The sequence below is a fragment of the Diabrotica virgifera genome, chromosome 2 (assembly GCF_917563875.1).
Source record: "Diabrotica virgifera virgifera chromosome 2, PGI_DIABVI_V3a".
NCBI classification, from domain to species: Eukaryota; Metazoa; Arthropoda; class Insecta; order Coleoptera; family Chrysomelidae; genus Diabrotica; species Diabrotica virgifera.
This window is the reverse complement of record NC_065444.1, coordinates 6,390,514-6,411,887: the sequence shown is the minus strand read 5'-3', so window position 1 is coordinate 6,411,887 and position 21,374 is coordinate 6,390,514. Positions and strand designations below refer to the sequence as shown.

The window sequence follows — 21,374 nt, the reverse complement described above, 5'->3', positions numbered from 1 at the left end:
GTCAAAACACACATGATAATTTAATAATTACATAGATCTTAGATTTAACTTTTACGTAATTACTTACCTGTTTATATAAATAATAAGTACATAATTAAAAATTTAATTTTGGTACGCCACTGCAAAGTTGACAAGAGAACTATTGGTGACTCGTTTTAAGTGCGATGTTGCCAATGAAACACCTTAATTAAAAATAGTTGAATTATAGTAACTATAACTTTGAAAACTATATGATATAAATTATTAATATATGTAATAATAAACCTGTATGTGACGTAGTTGTAATGGCTGTAACATTCTCTCGTAACAATTAGTTGCGTCTGCCAATTTTCCGGAGACTTCCAATGCAAGAATTTTTTGCTCTAGGGATGGTTCGTTTTGTTGTAAAGCCATTGCGCCATCTACACCATCCGGTTCTTCTAACTGTGCGTATATCTATAACAAAAAATTACAAACGTACTAAAAATATCTATACAAAAATAATAATAAACTTTAGAAGAATTCAAACCTCGGCAAAGAACGATAAGTTGTTGGAAAGTTCTTCTTTGTGGTCCATAATGAAATCTTCTAAGTACATCAATGCTCTTGGATATTCACCACAGTGGTAGTTACATTTGGCAAGTTGTAGTTTACATAATTCATTTTGAAAACCCTGAAAACAATACAATAAATACCCTCAAATATTTTAATTAATAGGTATTTGGTTAGGGCTTACAATTACTGAATGTATACAAAAACTGTCAAAGCTAGCAATAAACAAGAGAAGATCATCTAATCTAGAGACTTTCAATGGAAACTATTGGTACATGGTTAACTTAGTAAAAGAGGAAATAAACCAGAGAATTTGTGGAAAAAGAATAGTAAAAAAAAGAGCACAGTCTAGAAGGGGACTGTAGACTGTAGAAGGATGTCAGAGTATTCCGCAGAATCTTTCCACCACAACATAACGATGCATTTTGTGCGTTGTCTTTTTGTGTTTCGTGTAGAATATATTTCTTGTAAACATAGTTTTAACAAATGCTATTAGATACGTCTTAATAGACAACAAAGGAAATACTTTTAACAAATCCCAAGATATTTCGGGGACCTAATATCGCTATGCCGTTTTAAATATGTTTCCCTCACTTCCTACCCTTTAATTTTAAAGCGTATACTTTCGTTAAATTCTTTCCGATACTGTATACACAGTTCAAAACTCAATAGTACGCAACTGAAACTTATAAGACGATATACAGCAGAACACGTTACCAGATATAAAAGACTTTTTAAGGCATACACTCACATTTACTTTAAATTTTTAATTAGGGCTTTTTTCAATATGATATTTAGTACTTAGTTACCTTAATTGTCTGAAAGTTTTGATCTGCAGTTCCGGCTACACCTTTCTGCCAATGCCACTCTCTTACCCATCGATCCAAAAAGTCCAGCAATAAGAATATAACTTTGGTGCACTGCATTTGTTTTACATCTTCGGGAGTAATAACTGGAGTCTCGGTGGCAACTCCAGGAATCCGAATTGGACGTAACTAAAAGATTAAAACAGTACAAAAAATAAAAATATACCAGCTATATCATTGGTTAGGAATTTTTATTTCTCCCACAACAAATCTTTTCCTACTTACATTTAATACTTTTTCATCCAAAGTCCTCTCTTTACTAAAAGAACTGGTAATGGTTTGAATTTCTATTAAAGCCTTTTCTGATATTCTATCGGTACCTTCTAATAGAGCATAAAGTAGAATGTGTGGTAAAAAATGCATAAGAATACGTTTATCTTGTTTCATACTTGGAATGTAGACTTTTAATAGTTCCTTTCGTTCGTGTGGAAGACACGATATTAAACTTGACGTCCAGCTACAAAAATGTTAAAATATAATGCAAAAAATCAAAATAATACGTACTTTAAAAAACCCCTTCCACTCTTAGAGCCTTACAAACCTTCATATGTACTCCATCAAGTCCTAATTCCTTACCATTCTTCATCCCATTTAATCAATCTCATCCCTCGCTATCCCAGGTAATATATAATAGATAACAGTACATAATATACATATAGATATATAACTATAATTATTAAAATAATATACAACATATTCACGCGCCCACAATTAAAGTGAAGAAATCACTCCGTTCCATACAAATTCTCTTATTTACATTATTTGCAGCCGGTTCTGGATTATTCTTGAAAAGGTATCTTCCTTCATGACATTGCACCGCTTATGTGGATCCTTGTTTGCCGTTTCTCCAAACCCGTATCGAAGTCAGGTACAAGCCTTCGAGAAAGGTGTGGAAGGTGACAATGTTTATCGACTAAAGATTTGAGCAGATAGTTAACTACCCAACAATATAATGAAAATACACTTACTTATGCAACCAAGACTGAAATGACGCTCCAGAATTAGATCCATATATTGGAGTAGGTAAATTACTTGCCAGTACTTCTTGTGCTATCATATACCTTGAGGAGAGAAGAGGTAGCATCACTTCCTTCTGGGAATCTGGAAATTGTGACCACAGATATTGCTTGTTGCTGTTTTCATCTGGAGAAATTTCGTATCCTTTTAAAGTTTCTTGTATTGCCAATGCATGCCTGTCCATACTCTAAAAACAAAACACGTTATCATTGCTTAAACGTTTCGGCTATTTGCCATTTTCAATAAGCTCTTTTATTTATAAGCATTACATAATACACTTTATATTTAGTCTGTACTTTTTGTTAGCCTGTGATGGAATACAAAAATGATATTTGATCAAAAAGCCACATGGCACTTTAAACTACTGCAGTTTCAGGATCGTATTTAAAGTATCTGTCAATTTTTGCATTTACAAGACAAAGTCAATTTATTAAGTTGTGATATATATTAAAGAAATCCTTGATATCTGTCTTGTTATTTATACAATTTTGATCTTTTTTAAAGTGAATCATCTCCAATATACATCTTTTATTGTAGTTCTGTTCTTCTTCTAAAATCTATACATTTTCAACGTCAAAAGCACGGTTATTTTCTATAAAATGTTTGGCTAAAGCTGTAGTGTTTAATTTATTAGTTTATACATTATGTTGTGTGCAACAACCCTTCTATGTAGATAATGGTATGTTCGCCCAATATATGCTGAATTGCAGTATTTACAATTTACTTTATAATCAACATCCTACTGCTGATCTTGAGTAACTTTGGGTTTAAATTTTGAAAAATATATTCCGGATGTTTTAGACGATTTACGTCCAACATTTATGTCATATTTTGCCAACATTTTCGACAGCTGTTCAGAGAATCCATTAATATATGGTAGGGATATGTAGTATTTATTTGAATTGGTATTGGGATTAGGTGATTTTTGATATTAATTTGTTCTTTAATTAGACGGTTGTAAAATTCTGGTGGATAATTATTTTTTTCTAAAATATCTGTAACTTTTTTCAGATATTTGGAATGGTATTATGGGCAAGATAGCTTAATTGCTCTGTCTGTAAGACTGAATAAAATATTTCTTTTATGACTTATAGGTGCGCTGGTATTAAAATTTAAATATCATCAGGACCAAATTTTATTATTACTTAAAAATACATACCTGAGTATTCTTTTCAGTCTGAAAAGCTTTTATTAATTCGTTAAGAGAACTAACAATAAAGGGATCTTCGTTTATATAGAAACAAAAAGATCTGTCGTCTCGGGCATACCTAAAAGGCAAACAATTTAGCGAAATTCAAAAATATTTAAGACAATCTCACCTTCTGGGCATATGACTTGGTTCTATTGCTCCTAATTCTCCCAAAACATCGCCACACGCCAATTTCAAAGCCTCATCCTTTTCTCTACATCCCATAGTTAAGATATCAACAAGTTCCACAATAGCAGTATCTATACCATTATAATCCAGAATCATTTGGTCAAGTTCTTCTCTGTCTTCCTCTAGGTAAGTCTTCAGCTGCCGAAGACCTTGGATACGAACCTCCATAGCTTCATGAGTTAAATATTTCAGAAACCGCTGAATTTTTTCTTTTAGACTATTCTTTTCTAACAACTCTATATACTTTCTTATAACTAATGTGATCTCTATATTTATTTTCGGATTATTTACGAAAAATAGGTCTGGAATATAATTTTTCATATGCGCTTCATTCTCGATTATCAGATAATTTAAAATACTGTTGATTTCTTGCGAACAGTTTTCGATAAGAGGTAAAATTGAGACACAAATGACAGCTAGTTGGGGCCCTAGAGACTCTATTTCGCATGTTTTAATAAAGGCGTCCCATACTGCGCAAGTCAGATGTGGGGAACTCTCGTAATCTATGGTTTGAAGCATGGCAATGATCTTGAACCGCAGTGGCATTATATGTTTAGCTCCCATATATCTAAAAATTTAGAAAATATATAGTTTTTAAAAGCAATTAAAATTCTGCTAATATATAAGCTAGTTCAAGGCATTTGGCGAGAAGAAACAATGACAGCTGAATGAAAAGAAGGGGTTATTGTACCAATCAAGAAAGAATGAAAATATACACAGAAGAAACCGTTGGGGATTATCAATGCGGATTTAGACCGGGCTACTCTACTATTGACCAAATATTCACAATAAAACAGATAATGGAAAAATGCTGGCAGTTTGATCGTGAGCTTCATCAGATGCTTATAGATTCTAAACAGGCATTTGGTAGAGTATGTAGGGTTAGACTGTGGAGAGCGATGCAAGAACTTGGCTTTCCAAAAAAACTAGTCAATTGGATAAAGATGTGTATGGAAGGGTTACGATGTAAGGTGAAAGTTGGACAATACTCGGAGACATTCGAAATAAACAATGGACTAAAACGGGGAGATGCACTTTTACTTACCTTTGGAACACATCATCAGAAGTGCAAGAATGGAAAAACCGACTACAGTATTCCATTGAGAAGGAACAAACTTACTGTTGGCATTTATAGAAGATGTCGATCTAATAGGATTAAGGATGGAGACTTTCGTTAGATTTAAGAAGGAAGCAGAGAAGGTAGGGCTCCTAATCAATGAAAACAAAACTAAATATATGTACCTATATTGTTAAAAAGGCAATATCCTAAGTGTCTACTATATACTAGTTCATATTGTTTTATTAGTATGCTTTGAAATGTAAACAACTTCAATAATTGTCATTCGATTATCTAGTTTATAAATTCTTAAAATACATTTTAAATTCAAGATCCTGAACATTTATTTAACTTCTGCTGCGAACAATAGTATTATAAGATACTAATAATACTAATAGGTTATGGGCAACTCCAGTTAGAAGAATATTTTGCAGCAAGAAAAAACTTAAAGATTTGTTTTTTGTACGATGGCTGAAAATGATCATTCGGGACTTGGAAGTGTTGAAAAACTCAGAGGCAGAGAAAATTACAGTACCTGGAAATTCCAAATGACTGCTATCCTGAAGTATGATGGTTTATGGTATTGTGTTCAGCCAGAGATTCAACCAGCTGGTAATAATACTAATGATGGTAATAATGTTGTTAATTTAGACAATCCAGCAAAAAAGCGTCACGAGGAGAAAGCACTTTCAAAAATAATACTTTCTCTGGATAAGAGTACATATCCTCATGTAATGCAATGCAAAACAGCTGTAGAGACATGGCTTGCACTTGAAAAAGCATTTGAGGATAAAGGTCTTCATCGTCGACTTCGTTTACTACGAAATTTATGTTCAATTAAACTATCCAATTTTAGTACAATGGAAGATTACGTAAACGAAGCGATGGACTTATCTCAGCAACTATCTTCTATTGGAAAACCGATGGATGATGAATTTTTGGGTGCAATCATGCTGCAGGGTCTCACAGAAGCATATGACCCAATGGTAATGGCTCTGGAAAATTCAAATGTTGACATTACAGCTGATTTTGTGAAAACTACACTTTTGCAGGACAAAAAATGGCAAAAAGGTAAACGTGAAGAAGACAATGCACTCTCGGCGCAGAAATTTAAAAAAGTGCCACATTGTTGGGGTTGCGGATCCAAAGTACATTACAAAAATCAATGTACTAAGAAGAAAATGGAAAAATCGCCCGAAAGAAGTAAATCTCAAAGCAAAAGTAACAAAAAAGGTGGTACAACATGTTTCGCTGCATTTGGTATCAACATGAAAGACGATATATGGTACGTTGACAGTGGTGCATCTTCACACATGACCGGAAAATACGAAATTTTAACAGAAATTACCAACAAAAATTCTGGTCAAGAGATTGTGGTGGCAAATGACTCCAGGCTTACAGTAAAAGGAACTGGTAATGCTACAGTTACACTAAGAGAAAGTCAAGAAGAAAAATTGATACAAAACGTTAGGTATGTACCAAATCTATCGGTAAATCTCTTATCAGTAAACGCCTTAGTAAGCAATGGTTGGTCTGTTATATTTGACATCAACGGATGCAGACTTTTTCACAATCAAAAGATAGCAGTGAAGAAGAGACCTGAAGCCACAGCAATAAACCATTTTAGCATGGATCTATTAAAAAATGGTATGGCAACTGGTATACACTATGAAAAACAAGAAACACCTGAGCTTTGCGAAAGCTGTATTAAGGCAAAGCATGCCAGAAAACCATTTCCTAAAAATCCAAACAAAGAAGTTGCTAAAAATAAACTCGATTTGGTTCATTCAGATCTAGCTGGACCTATGGAGGTTCCATCATATGCTGGTTCAAAATATTTGTTTACCCTTATCGATGACCATACAAGAAAAGCATTTTGTTATTTTTTGAAGTCAAAGGACGAAGTTCCTGAGAAGTTTCAAGAATTTTGTGCAGAAGTCGAAACTGAAACTGAAAGAAAAATTAAAGTTTTAAGAAGCGACAATGGTGGTGAGTACTGCAATGTTCGTATGAACAAGTTTTTAAAAAGCAAAGGCATCAAACATGAACTTACTGTGCCATATTGTCCTGAACAGAATGGTGTTGCCGAAAGGTTCAACCGCACTATTTTCGAAAAAGTACGTTCGATGCTGTTCGAGGTAAATGCTGAAAAACAAATGTGGGCGGAAGCTGCTAACACAGCAGTATATTTATTAAACAGATCACCAACCAAGAAACTGAAAGGTAAAACTCCAGAAGAAAAATGGTCTGGAAACAAAGTTGACCTTACAATTCTACGTATCTTTGGATGTTATGCATATGCTCATGTTCCAAAAATAAAGCGGAAGAAACTCGACCAGAAAAGTAGAGAAAAAATCTTTGTTGGGTATTCAGAAACATCTGCCGGATACAGACGGCTAGATCCTGTTACACACAAAATTGAAATTGCACGAGATGTTGTATTTTTGGAAGAAAAAATGAATGACAAACCGTTTGAAGAAAGAAGCATGTCATTTCCTCTTGAGCAGACTGACATTGAAGTTGCAATGGTTCCAAAGTTGTCTGAAGTTGAAACAGATGAATCTGCTGATCCTGAAACTGTTACAATCCAAGAAAACAATCAAGTTTCAATTCGTCCAAGTACTAGTAAGAGTGTGAATGAGAATGATTGTGGCGAGAATGAAGCGAATGGTTGTTTGGAAGTAAGTAATGTAGAGAGTTTCAATGATTTTGAGAGAGATATGACTGAAAGTGTGCATGAAAGTGTAAACGAAAATGACGAAAATGATGTAAATACTAGAAAGCAAAAGGTAGATGATACATGTAGTTCGCGATATCCGAAAAGAGATAGACGAATGCCAAAAATGTATGATGATTTTGCAGTTGATAATGAGAGAGTTAGTTATGCAATGCCTTGCCTTCCTATTGATGATTTAGAACCCACAACTGTTTCAGAAGCGTTATCAGGTTCGAGAAGTTTTGAATGGATTAAAGCTATCGAAAAAGAGATGAATGCGTTCAAAATTAACAACACTTGGGAACTAGTAGATAAGCCTTCTAATAAAAACATTGTAAAAAAAACAAATGGGTTTTTAAAATCAAAAGGGATCAGAATGGTGACATTTTAGCTTATAAAGCTCGTTTAGTAGCCAAAGGCTTTACTCAAAAACATGGCATAGATTATAACGAGACTTTTTCACCTGTTATTCGTTACAGTAATTTAAGGTTTTTACTTGCATTGACTGCTGAACTAAATCTAGAAGCAGATCACATGGATGTAGAAACAGCTTTCTTAAATGGTAACATTGATCAAGAAATTTATATGTCTCAACCTGAAGGTTTTGAAGTGCCCGGTTTTGAAAACAAAGTTGAGCGAAATAGAAAGCAAAACGAGTTGAAACTTAGTCAAGATCAGTATGTTGTGAAATTGCTTGAAAATTTTCAAATGACTGATTGTAAAACTGTTAGTACACCCCTTGAACAAAATCAAAAACTTTCGTTTGAGGGAGAATATCATGAAGTACCTTTTCAGCAGTTAAAGATATTTTAACAAAAGCTTTAGGTACTCAAAAGCACAAGTTTATATATAATAAACTTAGTTTAAAAGTATAGGTGACCTTAGGTATTGAGGGAGAATGTTAAAAAGGCAATATCCTAAGTGTCTACTATATACTAGTTCATATTGTTTTATTAGTATGCTTTGAAATGTAAACAACTTCAATAATTGTCATTAGATTGTCTAGTTTATAAATTCTTAAAATACATTTTAAATTCAAGATCCTGAACATTTATTTAACTTCTGCTGCGAACAATAGTATTATAAGATACTAATAATACTAATATATATGAGCAGCAATAAGCGAAACAGAGATAGAATCAGACACATCACCATCGATGACTTTAACTTTGAGCGTGTCGAGAATTTAAACATCTTGGAACAACAATAACTAAAGACAAGAAATAAATAGAATACAAGCCGGCAACAGATGTCTTTATGCCTTTCAAAACCTAATATTGTTCTGAAGCTATTTCTTTGTGGCATTTTATGTAATTTACTATTTTATTGGGAAATAAACCACAATTTAAGTGGAAATGAATATAAACGTTAATAAATTTCATTTCCAACTAAAATTTCCTAATAAAATAGTATATTTAAAAACCTAAAATCGAAACAACTAGCAAGACATACAAAATTACAAATATATAAAACAATCAAAGGCATATACAAAGAAAGGCATATACGAAAGCCCAAAAAACCACTATTCATGTGTATCGTCATTATTTGGTCAAATATGCCTATATATTACTTACTTAAATAAATCAGCTAAGCTTAAAAGGCACTTATCCTTCCTAGAATTTTTCGATATGAGCTTGCTGTCAAAATATAAAAGTACTCCAAGAAAATGAGAATGGAGATAGTCCTGAATTGAACTTCCTTTGTTTTCGTAGTCTTCGTTGGATAATAATCGCAAAGCGAGCAAAACTCTGCTGTTATTCTCATGAAAGTTTAACAGTAGTTCGTTAAGAATGATCTGAAAATATTTATATTAATTTAATACACATTTAATATGCTCATCAACAACGAGAAGACTAAGTGCCTAGTAATTTCCAAAGAACGGATAAGATGCAAATTGGAAATTGACTCCAAAAGTGTGGAACGGGTGAATCACTTCAAATATCTTGGTGCTGAAATAACAAGCTATGGAAATCTCTCAAAAGAGGTCAAAGAATAAACAGTTAAAGCAGCTAGGATCGCCGGTTGCCTGAAAGAAATTGTATGGAAGAACAAATATCTAAAAATACTGAAAGCAAATTCAAAATATATAAAACAACAATAAGACCTATGACATATTATAACATATGCGGCAGAAATAAGAGCAGACACAAATAGAACGTTACAAAGGATGAGAACAGTTGAAATGAGAACACTAAGAAGAAGTGAAGACATCAGAAAAAACTGTGGAATACAGGACGTACGAAGGTGGGCCAGACAGAGACGAGATATCGGAACAAACATATAAAGAGAATGGAAGATATCAGACTCGTTAAAAGCGCAAAAACGAATAATCCAGTAGGTAAAAGATCACAGGGTGGACCACCAAAACGATGACGAGAATGCTGGACCTCATCGTCTGGGGAAGACTTGATGGCATGGCAATGAACAGGCAGTAGCCTACTAGTATGATCGATCATGCTAGAAAGAAAAGGAAGTATCATATGGCGCCCAACGTGGGGCCAAAAAGAGGTTAGGCGTCGAAAAGACCTAAATATCCAGGAATATTGGTTCAGTCTATACAATAAAGTGATACGGTAATTTAGTCTAGGATTTTATACATTTAAAGAAAATAAAACTTACTCTAAAATTCCTTTTCCGTAAAGAAATCCCACTAGCATTAGTAGACTTCTCCAAAAACATCATACACTTTTTCAGATCTTCCTTTGGAATGTCTTCTAAAAACACGTGAATAAAAATATAGCCATATCTCGACGACAACGCTTCGGCTAAATCCATCTCCATCATGGCAGCCATTTCTTGTATCAGTCTCGAAACCGAAGGAATATTAACGGTTTTAGAAACGAAAAACGGAAGCAGATAATTGCTTTCTTGGTGGACGAAGTCTTTGGATCCGTAAAATCCAAACATCAGCGAGACTTTTTCTAAAGACGTAGAAAGGTTGTAGTTGATTAAGGCTTGGTTGATACAACACAAGTGGGATATGACTTCACATATTTCTCTTTTATTTTGACTGTAGATAGTAGTCGTGCTGGTGTCGTTCTTCTCCGCCAGTTTGAAGCATTTGTTCACTGCTATTAATGAATACTTAGAAGTTGGGATCATGATGAGATAGAGTAAAATTTTTAAGCTTTCCAAAGTGATGTAATCGGATTTTATAGCGGTTATAGATTCAATTGTGCTTAACAAAGTATCTTGTAGCTCAAAATTGGAGAATTTAAGGGAATCTTTGGTGAAGATTAAAAGTTTGGCAAAAGTTAGCTTTAATATTTCCTTTTTTATGTCCTCGGAGAGAATTAGGTTTTCCTGAAACAAGATTTACAATAGTATTAATTGTGAACAATATTCAACAATACTAATTAGTATTACAGGGCCATTCGTAAAAAAAGTTTCACTATGCCGCTGATAAAGAATGCGACGTGTTGGGATAAATCTGGCAACATTGCCTTACGCATCAACCCTTCCTATCTCTCACCTCACCACTCTCAACAAACTGCATTGCTCAGTGTCGGCCTACGGCCTTCAAAGATGGAGTTCCCGATCGCTGGATAACGGATTTCAGCTATTTCCCGCTGGATAACGAAAAAGTACATATCTGTTCAACATGTTTACAAATTCGTGAATTCAGTGAAGACCAAACGAAAATTCACGATGGTGGGAGCAGAAGGTCTTCAGTTTCAGACGAAATTGTCGAAAAAGAAAGAATATTGCTTGAATATAGGAAGTTCATTAACAACCTTGCTTTGTGTATTTCTGAGACTTCCCACACCATAAGTCATAAGATATTGACAGAAAAATTAGGCTATCACAAAGTGTATGCGTGGTGGGTACAGTGGCTGCTTACAGAAAATCACCACAGCAATGTGTCAAGTGTGTCCAGCAATTTTTGCAACAATGTGAAGATAATAAGAAAGAATTTTTATATTCCATTGTTACAAGCGACGAAGCACGGGTATGTCTGTTAAGAAAGTCATGGCAACCGTCTTTTGGACAGGAAGGACCTACTTTTAATCGACTTTTTGCCTCATGGAACCAATGACATTAATTAACTCCAACAGATATTGCGAGACTTTAAAAAGACTGAGAAGTGTGATTCAAAACTTCTGGAGAGGATGATTGTGCAGTGGTGTGAGGCTTCTTCATGACAACTCTCGATCTCATGTCTAACATAAAACTAAAGAACTGCTGCGAGATTTTTGCTGGACTGTTATGCCCCACCTCCTCTACAGACCGGATCTAGCACCAAGTGATTTTCACTTATTCTCAAAATTAAAGGAACACTTGGGTGGCTTGCGCTTCGGCTTCAGTACTGATGATGAAGTCAAGGAAGAGGTGGCTCAATTCCTCAAAGCATTGACAGTAGAATTCTATAACATGGGGACAGAAAAGTTGGAGTATCATCTTCAAAAGTGTTTGGACAGAAACAGCGATTATGTACAAAAACAGCATAAGTTTTAAAATGAAAAAATTGCAATAAAAAAATTTCTTACCTTACAAAACCTGACAGTTTGTCCAAAAATTTGTGCAAATCGCTTCCTTATTTCCTTGTTCTTGTCTGAAGCTAGCTCAATCCACTTCTGAATTATGTTTACTGAGTGAAACTGTAACACATGACTCGAGAAGTATGGCAAGGTATTGAGAGCAGCCATTTTCAATTCATCCAAAGGCTCTTTTAATAAAAACAATACATGTTTCAAGTTGAATGAAACTGTTTTTTGTTCAATCTGAATCTTTGGACAGTTTGTGTATACTGCATGTTTTCCGAATTTTCTTTCTACAAGTTCTTGTGTGGAAATATCTTTGTTATCTTCTAAATTACATTTTTGACACAAAATTTCAAGCTGCAAAGACTTTTTACTAATCCATATAACTTTTGTATAGTCGCAACTTACTGTGCACAAGATATTTGGCAACACTGTTAAGATCGTTTCTAAAACTTTGTGGTTTTTTGAAGTAAAAGCTGGATTTAATATCTGTGAGATTATTTTATCTGGTTCTTGAAATAGAATAAGAGTGTGTGGAATATTTTCAACAACCTAAAACAGTATCATATTAGTAGGGATAGTGCTATAGACCAGTAGAAAAATGACTAAATGTCGCATACAAAATATTGTCAATGCACATAAAGAATATACTAAAAAAAGAGAAGGGAAGATATAACTGGTGAATACCAGGCGGGTTTTAGACAAGGAAGAAGCACAACAGAACATATTTTCTTGCTACTAGAGGAAAGCTATCAATACTAAAAACTGACCATGATATTATTTATAGACTTTAAATTAAACAATCATTTGATAAAGTAAAAAGAAAGGAACTGTATCAATCACCTGAAGAATAGAAATTAGTAGAAAAATTATTAGAATGATACAACTAATATGTATCTACTATGAAGAACAAAAAGCCAAGTAAAAGTAAATAATCATTTATCAGACAATTCTAGTAAATGAATTACTAAGGCAAGGTGACCCTCTTTCATCAATTCTCTTTAATCCCCTCCTGGAAAACAATCTGTGGGAATATAAAGCATCAATGGTTGGGCACACAGAAAAGTCGGCACATTTATTTGGATCACTTATGTAAAGTTTAAATTACTGTTTATATATACTTACAAAAACAATATCTTCGTCATTGCCAGACTCCATAACACCTTTAGCAATCTTCAAATACAAATTCTCAATTTCAGCTAACTGATTCTCACTGGCTATTACTAGTTCGCTAGTTAAAATAACAAACAGTTCATTGAGAACTTTAAGAGCCACACTTCTTGGGGTATTTTGAGTCCACAAATATTTGTAAAAAGATCTGAAGACCATTTTGAGGTCACCAGTATCATTCTTTGACAAAAAATTAACGGGAAATTGGTTCTCATTTTTATACACAAAGGATTTTAATAACTGGAAAGTGATAATGTGAAAATATAGACTTATGTTTTTGGTACCCGTTAACAATGCACAGTTTACCATAAAATAAAAAGCTTCTTCTAAAGACTTACTCGATTTATCACATCGACTAACATGTTCTAAATATTTTTTTATAAAATTTATTAATAGATCAATTTCATCAAAATAACATAGTGTCGTCTTGCTTCCCTGAGGTTTGGTTAAATTTATCGACAATAAACTATTTCTCATGTTTTTAAAGAAGTTCATACAGTCGATAATGGCACAATTGGATGGACAACTTAGTTGTTTTAATAATGTCATTGTTTTTTTATGAACCATGTACCAAGTTTTATTAGTACTCTCTAAATATAGTTTTATCTCCCCTGAAACCAGCTCCATTTCTTCAATATCTTGATTTAATTTTTGTTTAAAACTGTGGATTAGAGTAGTATTTAAAAATGTTAGTTTCTCTATATTTTCTATATCATCCCTATCGAATTCTGTTACATTTTCCGCTACCAACAACTGAGTATCTGAAGAGAGTGTAAAGCTAGTATTTTGTATCGTAATGTCAAATAGAAATTTACAAATTTGAGGAATATTTTTGAACAATTTTTTCACTCTTTCTTTACTACTTAAGTATGATTGAAGGGATTTTTCCAATCTCTCCAAGAGTTTGGTTTCCAAATTATGAGATTTATAAGTTTTATGTAAAAATTGTTCGAATAAATTTGAAAATACAAGAAATTTGGGAGTTATTTCCGAATTGTACAAAACATCCGAATCTGTTTCTGCTAGATCTATAAATATTTCTATAACTTGTAACTGTAGTTCTTCATCACATTCTGATAACAAAAACAAAAGATTGTCGAGTATTTCACAAGTACTCTGGTCAAAACTATAGCAAGTAAAATTTTCTTCAAGGATATAATTCACAAATTTCATCAATTTTAATAAGATTGAATTACACTTATCTTGTGACTGGATATCCATAAACACTTGATTCAAATTAAGTTCTTGATTTAAGTCTTCTATATTTTGTGGCACAAATACTTCCAATACAACTTTGTCCTTAGCATTTTTACAATAGTCAACCAAAAGATTTAATATTTTCTTATATTCTTTAGACAATTCATCGTAAACATGTAACTGAGTGTTCGATAATTGGTCCAGAATGCACAACTGTATATCAATAAGGGTATCGTGGACTTTACAAAACTTATCATATCCCAGTAAGTAAAAAAATTGCCCCAACAGCCAAATTGTGAATCCCTTATACTTTTTTTGGATTTCTTGATATTGTTCGAAAGTTACATTGACTTCTTTAGCACAAATGAACAATATATTGGAATATTCTTTGGACTGAATTATTGAAGCTAGTCTTCTAATGCTCGGTTCCCAACATTCTGCTTTTATTATTGCTGGAATGGTTTCATTAAACATTTTCCACATGGAAAAAGCCGGTATTGTCTCCTCTAGTGTAGTCATTTTCTATGTAAACTTAAAATAAACTACAAATATGATATGTTTTATGAAAATTTTCCTATCTACATTAATTATTGATCAATTAGTAACATATTAAAATTTCCCTCTTAATTTTCTTGCTATGCTAAAGTAACACTTGCTAAAACTTGTTTATTTTTATTTTTATGTGTTTTGACAGTTATAAAGTTGAAATTTTTAAACTACTGGCCTTCAATAGTATTATTCATCCCTTTAGAGTCCATAATATTAGATGTGGCAACACTGTCGCGCTGTCAAATAGAAGGCCGATGTCTAAATAAAAAACAGATTTATTAGGCCCTCCATAGACTTTTGCCAAATTTCAAAGCTCGACTTGGGCGATAGAGGTTATGATTCGAACAAAATAGAAGCAGTATTTGACGTTTGAACATAACATGAACATAACCTCGAATAACAAGTTTATTATAAGAATCAAAAGAATCTTTGTTTAGAAAAATAACTTTTGTTTTAATACGTATTTCCAAAGAAAATGTCTAAAAGAAGTTGTCCATTTGATGAGACTGGCCAATACGTAAAAAAGCAAACAATCGATCAATGTAAGTCTAGAGGTATTCGTTCAACTGCATCCGAAAAAACCCTACAGCTTCTATTCAAGGGATCGTCTAAACAGTTTATACCACTTACAGAACCACTCAAAGAATATACTGCGTGTATACAATGTTCTACTCTCAGCGATATGAAAAGTAAATGTACTTATTGTGATAGTTCAGTATGTGTAAGTTGTATAGCTCTTTGTAATAGCTGTGATAAAGAATTTTGTAAAAATTGTTTATTTCCTAATTATGCAGATAATTCGCACTCATGTTATTCTTGTTATTAAGATGAAGTTACGAAGTGATACAAAAATGGATATTGATTTAATCAGTGTGAGGTGTATTATAGTAGTTATGTAAATTAAATAAATTCAAAATATTTCTATCAATGCCTGGTTTATTTGTTTATTACTTGACTAAAGTACATTCATATAGCAAATTCCCAACTATAAACAAACGCATGTGTTACTATTCGCCCTCTCATTCGTCAAGAGGCTATTAAATCTAATTTATTGCCCTAAACGAGGCAGATTCTCATTTTACAGGTCCAAACTTGTCAGTCCGCAAATTCAAATTGTATGTAATGTATTGGTTTTTAAGATAATATTATTTTGTGTTATATGTATTTTACAGTAGTTATTGTTGAGTTATTAATTAATACTGGTCGTGTTTTATAGTTTTTTTTGTAACTTTATAGTGTGTAGTCTGTTTAATGAACTTTTAATATACATAAACAAAGTATTTCTTGTTCAAAAGTAAAAATAGCTTGTGGTAATCACTTTTATAAAGGTAAGAAAACCCAAAATTTTAATTTATTGATGTTTCAAAAAGTTTTATTTTCCTTTCTGGACATGAAAAAATATACAGAATGCAGTTTCATAATAGTCCATTCACTCACGGTAAAATATACAATACACCTCAGTTCAGTACGACCCTGTTTAGCTTCCATGTGTGTTTGTTTACCATTGGGAATCTGTAAAATGAATACAGTTTAGTGCACTGCACTCAATTTTTTGTAACATCCTCCTATTTTATGGTATCTCCTTTCAATTTTTTTTTGACACTCACCATTCTTAGAGATAACTTGAGATAACTCTCATAACTCGAGAAGTACTGGATTGATTTGGCTACTTTTGATTTTGAAATGTTTGTAGAAGTATAAGGAAGACCATCTTTACAATACCTCATCAGATATCAAATTTTATTAGTTTTATAGAAAGTGTTTAAACAATGTGCTCCTAGCTCTAGAAGCAAACGCAAACTTTTCAGGAGAGCAAAAACAACATTTTATGTGAACTCTTTATTTTTTTTTCTGCAACTTGCTTATCTACAGTCGGAAAAATGAAAGATTACCCATGAACGATCACATCAATCACTTATTTTGTATTTGCTGTCTTTTTCTACACTCTGTGAGCTCGTACGTAGAGGGGATATTTAAAAGTTCGTGAGTGCCAGTAGTGACAAGTCAATGAACTTTTTCTGGAAATTTAACATAAATGTCAAAGTAATTAATTCATTGAAATTAAACATTGAAATATTATTGAAATTAAAAAGATTAATAGGAAAAAATATTAGTTGGTCAAAGCTGTGGTATATATTTTTACCTTAAATATACACTCTGGACCAAAATTAACCGGCCACCTTAAAATGGGTTATTTTTGATGTCTTATATCTCCTAAACCTGTTGTCCGATTTAAGTGATTTTTGTAATATGTTATAGCCTTATTCCCTGATGGCTCATATTACCCGTATGCGCGCCAATGGTGAATATTAAATTCTTAATTGTATGTCAAAAAATATGCAATAACTACATCATAAAACCCACCAAATTGCATTTGCATATCTCAAACGGTTTTAAAGCAATAAATAAATCGTCAGTTTGTCAGAAAAATTTCAACACTCCCTATTTTGGAAACTAAGCATTTGCGAACCTAAGTTTATAAAGCAAACTGTCATTATTTTTTCATGCAGAATAACCCTTAAACTTTGCCAACATTTTTTAAAAACACCCTGTATTGATAAACAGCATGTCTAATTGTTAAAGCACCTAACTTTTTTACTATCCAACATAAGCGAATCAATCAAACAACAAAATGTTGAGAAAGCATGAGGCTATAGTTAGGTTTTAATTTCAGTATTCTACAAATGCTAGAATATTCCACAGGGTGATGCAAACTTTAAGAAAAAAACACAGTTTGATTCGTACACCCGGTATACAATAAAAATTTACCTGTTTAGCAACAATATTATTATAACGATATTGTCAAGGAATATGGCTATAACATATTAAAAAAATCACTTAAATCGGACAACAGGTTTAGGAGATATAAGACATAAAAAATAACCCATTTTTAAGGTGGCTGTTTAATTTTGGTCCAGGTCCAGAGTGTACCTACTTATACTGAATTTAAGTTTTTTTAATATTCCGTAATATGTAATTATAAATTAATCTATTAATCTAAGCGCCATCTACACAATAATTATTGTGAAAGTATCCGAAGTAAGAAACTAATATTTTATTAATAGAATGTCAAAATGATAGCAAAATCTTAAAAAAATCGATTATAATTTAATTACCTCTTTGCGTTGTAAATATTATGTGATAAAAATTAAATCATAAATTTAAAAATTTCCGGCGAAAGTTGCGATCCGTAATCCGCTAGTTAGCAATATCAACGAAGCTCAGAGTGTATAACAAACATTTTTTGTTATTGATAGAAAAAGACAGCAAATACAAAATAAGTGATTAATGTGATCATTCATGGGTAATCTTTCATTTTTCCGACTGTAAGTTAACCAAATTCTGCACTTATGTTGAGTGTGTATCTATCTATCTAGTTTCTATCTATCTAGTTTTTATTTATAATTATTGACATTGGTTTACCCTGAAATTCAGTCTTAAAATATGATAAGACGTTATTGCCGAGTCACCCATGCAGGGCCGCCGCTACCATGTGTGCAAAGTGTGCATCGCACACGGGCGGCCAAAAGCAGTCCACTGATGATAGTTTTTTTTTAAAAGAAAATAAATTCAAAAAACAAATAGTAATGATTCAGATATTTCAATAAACTCTAATATTCCAAACAATCTAAACAAAAATGCCAGAAAATAGTATGTATTATATGAACTGCCCTTTTGCAGTTGTAGTCATAAAGTAGTTCCGGGAATGCTTTTTAATTCAAAGTGGCTGGCGGTTTTCGGACTTTAAGGATATTTTTGTCTACTTGGTCCATATGCGAATTTTTCAAATTCTGAACAATTATGATTTGTTAAGAGAGATATTACTAACCAACATGATTCCTGTCATTTGACATGTTCTTCGTGTTTCACTCATTAAAATGCCCAGTTGGTCATAGACACCAGTCTGATTTTTGCATGAAAGTTTAATGAAATGGTAACAAATCAATGGAAGTTATGTCCGACAAAATACATGGAACGTTTTCGTAGTCTGACGTTCCAAATTTTTAACCTGTTCCACAATTAAAACTTCCAGTGTTCCCATTAATCAAAGTTTGTCCGACTAGACACCGTTAAGCTATTAACAAATTTTCAGCTTGCTATTAATCAACTTTTTTTTGGTACGCGGGATCCAGGTCTAAAAGTAACGTCGCGTCGGGATCAGAGCAATTATTTTTCATATACCCGTTACGGTTACGATGTATCTCCTGCACATTTCTTTAAATACGAGTACCTATGTTGAAACGACGTAAAGTGTTAAAAGGGGGGCGGCCAATATTAAGTTGCACACGGGCGGCCAACACTTTAGCGGCGGCCCTGCACCCATGTTCAGTTTTTAAATGTTCTTGGATAACTGTTACTTGTATTCATTTAGTTAGTAGGATTATTTTTTCTATCAGTGATTACAATAATGATTTATATACTGATGTGATCTTGATTATTGATATGAGATAATATTCTTATTTGTCATTTAATTTAATCAATGCATTAATAATAATTTAATTAATTAACCAGATCACATATCAATATGTTTTCAATCTCAGGGCGAATTATAAAATTAATTACTTACTTACGTGGCTTCTCAGTATTTCTCAATGGTTCCTAATCGGGATAGGAAAGAAAAGAGTAAAATAATACACACATATGGGTTACAATTATAATCAAAATATTGTTTATTTCATTTAAATGGCAATCACTGCTTAATATGTGCTAGATCTTATTATTCTTAAACATAACATTTACAAATGGGAATCTTATTTCCTTTTGGTTTCCAATTGAAAGTTTTTATTAACATTTAACTATTAGGATTTATTAGCAACAATTCTATTTAAGTTTGATGAAGCTTTTCTGATATTATTGATTATGTTCTTCAATTTATAATGTGGTATTTAATACGAAAAACCCATACATTCATGTCCAAACAAATGAGACTGACCTTTTTCTGGTGAACTGAGAATGTCTTCACACAAGACCCGTTTCCTGCTATCCTTGGCTGCGATCAAAACCTCGTCCTGGCTTTCAGTAATGTTCTCCTTTGAAGATTAGCTCGTATAGCTCTCGTTCCTGCTTCTGTCGTGATGCTGTGTTCTACCTTTTTCGAAACTGCAATCAGCTACCGGGACACTCTTGGCTCAAGGAGGTTCTTTACTCTCAACCTGGCCTACCTCTCGTTCCACGATAGATCTCCACACTCACGGAACTACACCGGCTTTCACACTCTCCGTACACTACCGTCTACTACTGGACTTCACTTCTCGACAGCTCAAAACATTCTGATCTCTATTTGTCATTCATTCCCCTACTTTCTAAATATCCCTTCCAGATTCACAAATCAACCTTCCACCACCAACTCTCATTCGCAGTATTCCTCAAAACCAATTTTTAATCTTTCTAAATATGCTTAATGGATTTAAAAAAAAAAATAGTTAATTCCCATTCTAAAATTACTTTCTACTATTTACAAAATTTAATGACCTATTATCTACTTCAACTGAGTCTTATTTAGCATAGGCTAATGATCGAACCTTCCGCGAACAACGATAATGACCTATTATCGATTTCAACTGAGTCTTATTTAGCATAGGCTAATGATCGAACCTTCCGCGAACAACGATAATGGTACGCGCCATTCACTTTGTTTATTCTAAGCGCATTGTCCCGAGTTTCGTAAGCTTCGTCTAATCACTTCTTAAAATTAAATATAACAATTTGTTGTATACAGGTTGTTCTAAATTTATATGCCCGTGGTTGAGAAAATTGAAAACATTTTATATTAAATTGAATTCTGCTTATAATTATCAAAATTTAATTTTCAGATCAAATAGAAATATAACAATACTCAATTAACTCACTCAATCCGAATCTCCAACGACAACGACTGTCTACTCGATTCAGTACCAGGATAGCAGAAACGCGAGGAGGTAGTTGAGTTTACTCCTGGTATTAAGCGACAGGCCATATTCAAAATACTTTGGATACGCCCACAAAATCGAAAATTATTGGCCTCATCCCTATACCAAAATGTTACAGTTTCCTTCTTTGCTTGTTTGACATCTTAGACATTATCAAATAGATGACGCCAGATAAGACTAAATATTAAATTAAAAATAAAATATAATTTATTTTAAATATCATTTGATAATTCGTTTAATAAGTAATAAGTTATATAACTAATTAAGTAGTTGATGAATAAAATTTGCGTACAGTTTGAAATTAATTTATTGTTAACTAACTATCAGTGGCGGCTCGTCAGAGGAGGCAAGGGAGGCTTAGCCTCCCCATAAATTTTTTACACACGCTACACTGTTTTGTTTATCATGAATATCGAAAATAACAAGCACTCTCACTATTATACAACGTGTAAATTCCATATTATCACTAAATATCAATACGCACGGAGCATTAGCATTAGAAC

At 32.9% G+C, this 21,374-nt stretch overlaps 1 protein-coding gene across 1 annotated transcript in view; it reads right to left on the bottom strand.

Annotated features, from left to right (window-relative positions):
* LOC114324667 (serine/threonine-protein kinase ATR) overlaps nucleotides 1-15,088 on the bottom strand; it is a 49,205-nt gene extending 34,117 nt beyond the window's left edge. Inside the window, exons 1-11 of the mRNA XM_028272531.2 lie at nucleotides 13,172-15,088; nucleotides 12,053-12,598; nucleotides 10,185-10,868; nucleotides 9,140-9,360; nucleotides 3,734-4,360; nucleotides 3,574-3,682; nucleotides 2,366-2,601; nucleotides 1,623-1,854; nucleotides 1,341-1,526; nucleotides 509-652; nucleotides 265-435 (exon numbers count right to left, since the gene is read on the bottom strand). Of these exons, the coding sequence (XP_028128332.1) occupies nucleotides 265-435; nucleotides 509-652; nucleotides 1,341-1,526; nucleotides 1,623-1,854; nucleotides 2,366-2,601; nucleotides 3,574-3,682; nucleotides 3,734-4,360; nucleotides 9,140-9,360; nucleotides 10,185-10,868; nucleotides 12,053-12,598; nucleotides 13,172-14,932 (4,917 nt within the window). The 5' untranslated portion in view covers nucleotides 14,933-15,088. The remainder of the gene's footprint in view (nucleotides 1-264; nucleotides 436-508; nucleotides 653-1,340; nucleotides 1,527-1,622; nucleotides 1,855-2,365; nucleotides 2,602-3,573; nucleotides 3,683-3,733; nucleotides 4,361-9,139; nucleotides 9,361-10,184; nucleotides 10,869-12,052; nucleotides 12,599-13,171) is intronic.
* Between the last annotated feature and the right edge of the window lie 6,286 nt (nucleotides 15,089-21,374).